The following is a 6,159-nucleotide window of genomic DNA, read 5'->3' as shown; positions in this document are numbered from 1 at the left end:
CCTTGTACAATCCTGTTCCCCGACCAGACCCCTCCTCTATGTGCTATTTCCACTCCCTGACCCTCGCCCATCCCTCTCCTCTTTGCCCCGCCCACTTCCGTAACCTCCCCAGCCACTCCCCCCTACACCCCGCCCACTCCCTGACCTTTCCCCGCCTCTCCTGTCTCCGCTCCGCCCACTCATCCGACCCTCCTCCCTCTTTCCCCGCCCACTCACTGCGCCCTCCCCCGACCCCTCTGTACCCTGCCCGAGCCAGGCGCTCTCCGACGTGCGCATGCGCGCAAAGTCCCGTTCTAAGGTGGGGGCAGTTTCTCTCCGGGAACGGGACGGGCTGAGTCAGCTGATCGGGTCCCGTGACTGTGTGAGACTCGCCGGGGCTTGCGCAAAGGGGGCGGTTCGCTGCCGGAGTGAAAATGGCGGCCTCCAGCGCCAGTCTCTGAGGGGCTCAGGGGAGTTGGGTGCAGCAGTTGCAGGTACTGCTTGGAGACCTGGGCGGGAAGGCGGCTGCGCTTGGCAGCGGTTTCCGGGTCTGCCCGTGGCGGTTCTCTCCGGTGCCGGCTGCGGCCGGGCGGTAGCAGGGGCTGGGGGAGCCCAGGCAGCGCATCTCTCTGGCCAGGTAAATCCCTCGGGCCGGGATTCCGGCGTGTCCAGCCCGCGCCTGGCTCGCTCGGGGCGTGCTCGAGTGAACTCCCCGAGCTTCGTTCGCTAGCGGTACTCCGACCCCCAACCCGACCCCACTTTTCTGATGTCAGGCAACCGTCCTCCTGCCCCGGGGGTCCGTTGTACAACTTCTACCCCCCCGCATCGTTTGCCCTGCCCGGAAGGGGTGGGGTGGGGCGGGGGACGTGGGGGTCCTCCCCAGCACTTTTCCTGGTCACTGGGATGCAGTGATTGGCGGGGGGAAGTTTCTATCCACCTGGGTGAAGGGTGGCACTGGGGAGACTCGCACCCCCGTGAAATCCTCTCTCCCAGCCCTTCTGAAAGAGACTGACACTTGTTGCCAAAAACTCCTTTATGACTTTCCTTTCCCCAGACATGAGCAGAGGCAAAATCTGCTCCTCCCCCTACTGACTCAATCAGCCTCATTCCCCAGGAGAGGAGTTAGTGGATGCTTGGCAAAATGTGCATCACTTTCAGGAGAAACTAATAATCACTCAGTGTTAGCTTTTACCTTTCTCCTCTGCCTCTATCACCATTTCAGGATCAAAACCTTTCAGTGTGAAGGTGCACTGTAGAAGTAATTTGAGAGTAGGTCACTTATTTTTGAGTGTGTGGGGCAGTCTGTGCCCTCAACAGGAAGTTGGACTTCAGGCTTCAGTAGCAGGCTTGAGGAGAGTGAGCTAGAGAGGTCTCTTAATTATCTGATATGCCTGGAAACAAGCATTTTCCCTTCAGTCCTCATGCATGTGGATCCTCTCCTCCATAAATGTTCCAAGTCATATGCCTCCAAAGGGGACTTAAGTTTGTTAAGCTTTTCCGCTGTGCGCTGCAGATGATGATGATGGAGAGTGAGAATCTACTCTTAAGAATTGTTGCTCTCAACTTCAGGGGAAGATTTGATTTAGGGGATGGAAAAAGATGAGAATTGAAACCTTCCTATATACGCACACCTATTAAATCCTCCACCATTGAGGAAAATGCAAATACTGCTCAAAAATTTATCTGAAATACCTTGCTATTACACCCCTCCCCCACTTTCTTGCACACAAGTTAGACTTTTGCTAGCAAGGTTGAGAAGATAAAATTGAGTAAATGTTTCTCCTTTTACCATTTAGTCTCTTTTCCTGGTGTTAATGATTATCTTAGGAAGTCTTTTCCTGTTTTCACCCTTTTCAGGATTGTATTGTTTGAGCCACTGCATCAGTTTTTTTTTTTTTTAAGAAATATTTAAATTTGGGTAATTTGTTAATCTGGTGGGGATTATGTATATTCAATATGAAGTGTAAGAGGTAGGAGCATGAGTGATTCTGGTTTCATCTATGTGAATTTCAACTGGAGGGACTGTGAGGAGCTATTGCTCTCACTTTCAATTTAACCATTACTTCAGTTTGTAGCAGTGTAGTGCCAGTGACAATTTCTAAAAATAATTTTTTTTTTTAAATGTAGACTATTTCAGTGTTATGTTGGGTTTTAGCCCAGATTAGATCACCAACTTCAGTCTTGAGCTGTGTTTGCTATACGGGTCCAAATGCTAAATTATGATATCAATACTATACATTTGGATTAACATTGAAACTACTTTGATAAAATCCATGTTCAACAGCTTGCTGAAAGTATTATTCCAGCATATGTACTTACTAGCTGTTGGATACTATTTGGTGGAGCTGATAATACTGCATTACTTGCATCTCAGCTTTACTGAAATACTTCCTACTGTTTACACTTGATTCCGCTCTTGATTTTAAGTGGTTTTTTTTTTTGTCTAAGGTAAAGATAAGTATAAACAACACATAGTTTATAGTTTACGTGCATACCTATGAACATGTAACTAACAGAAATAAGACTTTGCCTTGCCTTACCCTGGCTCTGATGAGCTTACAAGCTAAATGATCAAAAATACTGAATGATCGTAAGAAAATTTTCAAGGTATGGGAAGGGAAATGTAAAGGCTGATATCTTGATACTATCCAAATGGATAGAATAGAAAATGCTTAGCTCTCTGAAACATTGCCTTAAGAGTAGCAAGAAAATGACTTATCTGCAGTACTTAATCTTATCACTAAGGTATGCATGTATAAAACTTCAGGCAAATCAGGTTTCATTATAATGGTGGTTCAGTTTAGCTCCTCAAGGCATGCATTAAAGAAAGTATAGTGCCACAAAAAGTAAAGATGTAGCATTTTCAAAAGGTACCTAGTTCTTGCAATAAATCAAATGCTGCAGTCACTTTTTCAAAAGTTAGGCTTCTGAGTCACTTGTGCTTAAGGTCAGTGCCACAAATTCCTCATCTAGTTTGGTTCTGCATAATTAGTAATGATATAAGACCTCTCTTTCATTGAAGGGTCCTAAAACTTTTCCAGTGTGTACCACAATTATGCAGAGACCTTGTTTAATCCAAGAGTACCTTTCCTTCCAATTGTGATTTGTGTAACATCTTGTAACTGCTTTCACAGAAAAGATTCTCTCTTTCCAGATACAGTAGATCCCCAACTTATGCTGAGGTTGCATTCTTGCTCAACCCTGTGTAAGTCAAATTTTCCATAACTCAGGGGAGCCAGGAAACTGACCGGTGCTGGTCAGTTTGCTGTCCCCTGTGAGTGGTGGGTAGCCAAGAACCTGGTTCTGGGATGTCTGCTGCTCACAGGAGAGGGGAAACTGACCAGCCTTGCTGTGCTGGTCAGTTTCCCTGCTCTCACTGGGGCAGCAGCCCAGAGTTGGGCTGCTGCCTTGACAGGAGCTATGAAACCGCTCCTGTCTTGGGCGGCAGCCTAACTTTCGCTGTCCCTGACAGGAGTGGTTCCCCTTGTTGATCCTTGTAGTGCATGTATTTTAGTGCATATTGGTCATTAGTTGCATTTGGTTTTAATTAAGATCACAAGTACTAACACGATCTGTCTTGTTTCAGGTCTGGGCACAAAATGAATATAATTAGGGAAAATAAAGATCTTGCTTGTTTCTACACAACAAAACACTCATGGAGAGGAAAGTAAGTAGTTTAAAATCTATTTTCTCATGTCCATACAAAATACTATCATGTCAAATAATATATCTATATCCATCCTGTTCCTGATCTCTAATTGTACATTTTCAACTCTTTAAAAATGTTGTGGAGTTGAAGGCTCATGTCACTGTAAAGTCTCTGCTCTGACAACTTCTTCAGAAGCCAGAATAACTGCTGTTTAACCATCTGCTCAGCCTGCCTTCATCCATTTCTGTTCGAGTTCTTCTCACTGCTGTAGGTTTTCCAGTTTTCAGGAGAATGCCTCAGGGTTCTGCCATCTGATTGTCTTGGTTTCTGTTGCGTTAGAGATTGAAGTGACTAGTCAGAGTTTTTTTTTTTAAATTACATCTCTAACCATTACCTGAATTAAAAAAAAAAAAAAAGCAGTTAAGTGGCACTTTAAAGACTAACAAAATGGTTTATTTGGTGAGGTTCCATGGGACAGACCCACTTCTTCGGACCATAGCCATACCAGAACAGACTCCATATTTAAGGCACAGAGAACAAAAAACAGTAATCAAGGTGGACCTTCATAATTTTTCTGATTTGTCCACCTTGATTACTGTTTTGTTCTCTGTGCCTTAAATATTGAGTCTGTTCTGGTATGGCTATGGTCCGAAGAAGTGGGTCTGTCCCTGAAACCTCACCAAATAAACTGTTTTGTTAGTCTTGACTGCTTTCTTTTGTTTTGATAGTATATAGACTAGCACAGCTTACTGTGTTTCCATTACCTGAGTATTTAGAAAGGTCTTTTTCATTGGAGTAAATGTCTTTAATTTCCCCTTTGACAAGCACATTAGTTTGCACTTGTTCTTGGACTATTCTTATGGTTTACTGGTAAACTACTTACCAAGATGAGCTTGGAAACACCTGTTCTGATATATTATAGGCGATCTTTAAATCTTTCACTAGGTAATGTAAAAAAATGTTCCACTATTTCTGATACAAATCGAAGGTGGGAGCCTTACATGTTGCTCCAACACTTGTCTTCAGTATCATAAATTAAATGTACTTGGCTTAAGTGTGTCTTAGAAACGGTTGCCAGAGTTGGAGATCAGCATATTCATGTTTCAGGCACTGGTGCAGCTAAAGCAGTGTTGTCAATAATGGCAAATCTTTGTAGAAATTCTCTAGTGCAGAGAAGGCTTTGGGGATGCGTAGCTTAACATTCATGAGCCATGCATATACATGACAAGTTTTCCATGTATAATTTCTGTGTGCTGTCACACAATGTTTGGATACTAAGGCAAAATACAATATTGCATTTGAGGTTTTGTAAACAAGTCACAATTGGAAATACAATAGTCCATTAACTTCATTTACTGATTCTGGCTTTAAGACTTTGATTCAAAAAAAAGTCCTGTAGCACCTTACAGACTAACAGATATTTTGGAACATAAGCTTTCATGGGCAGAGGCACGCTTTTTCAGATGCATGAGTAGGGGTTCCAGAGGAGGGTCTAAATTTATAGGCTCATGAAAAGGGAGTCCCAGTCAAGAGGAGGGCGGGAGTTGACAAGGTCATATCAGTCAGGGAAGATGTGGCCCATTATCAGTAGCTAATGTGGAGGTGTGAACACCAAGAGAAGAAACTGCTTTTGTAATTGGCCAGCCACTCCCAGTCTCTGTTCAATCCTTGGTTGATATCAAATTTGCAAATGAATTGCAGCTCAGCAGTTTCTCTTTAGAGCAGGCGTGTCCAACCCACAGGCCGCATGTGGCTCTGGACAGCTAGTAATGCAGCCCCACAAGATCGTAAACTTTTAACGTTATGTGATTGATATACATTAACTATATTATATTTTATGTGCGGCCCAAGACAATTCGTCTTCACTCAGTGCGGCCCAGGCAAGCCAAAAGGTTGGACACCCATGCTTTAGAGTCTGTTTCTGAAGCCCCGTACACAATAGACATTAGCCAGACTTGACAGTCTCTACATAAAAGAAGAAATGGACACAAATCATATCAGGAATAGTAACACAAAAAAAGCAGAACACTTCAGTCTTCCTGGACACTCAGTAACAGATTTAAAAGTAGCTATCTGGAGTCTAGTATCAGAGGGGTAGCTGTGTTAGTCTGGATCTGTAACAGCAATGAAGGGTCCTGTGGCACCTTATAGACGAACAGACAAGTTTTGAGCATGAGCTTTCATGAGCACAGGCTCACTTTTCTCCAGATGCTATCTGGAGTCTGGTTTTGAAGTCTCTTTTTTGTTGCAAAGAAACTGCTGAGCTGCAATTTATTTGCAAATTTGACACCTTCAGCCAAGAACTGAACAGACTAGGGGTGGCTGGCCAATTACAAAAGCAGTTTCTCCTCTCTGTTCACACCTCCACATTAGTGACTGATAATGGGCCACATCCTCTCTGACTGAACTGACCTTGTCAACTCTGGCCTTCTTCTTGACTGGGACTCTCCCTCCTTTTCACAAGCCTATAAATTTAGACCTTCCTCTAGAACCCCCACTCATGTATCTGACAAAGCCTGTCTTTGCCCACG

General features: G+C 44.0%; 1 protein-coding gene across 3 annotated transcripts in view; it reads left to right on the top strand.

Moving 5' to 3' along the window:
• Window positions 1-403: 403 nt before the first annotated feature.
• Window positions 404-6,159, top strand: part of DNAJC13 (DnaJ heat shock protein family (Hsp40) member C13) — a 97,166-nt gene continuing 91,410 nt past the window's right edge. For 2 of the 3 annotated variants that reach the window (XM_074988279.1, XM_074988277.1), the window contains exons 1-2: window positions 404-616; window positions 3,566-3,646. In XM_074988279.1, coding sequence (XP_074844380.1) covers window positions 3,579-3,646 — 68 coding nt within the window. In that variant the 5' untranslated portion in view covers window positions 404-616; window positions 3,566-3,578. The remainder of the gene's footprint in view (window positions 617-3,565; window positions 3,647-6,159) is intronic. The other variant, XM_074988278.1, reaches the window with a different exon arrangement.

Source organism: Carettochelys insculpta, chromosome 2 (assembly GCF_033958435.1).
Source record: "Carettochelys insculpta isolate YL-2023 chromosome 2, ASM3395843v1, whole genome shotgun sequence".
Taxonomy (NCBI): Eukaryota; Metazoa; Chordata; order Testudines; family Carettochelyidae; genus Carettochelys; species Carettochelys insculpta.
This window is presented reverse-complemented; position numbering and strand designations above follow the sequence as displayed.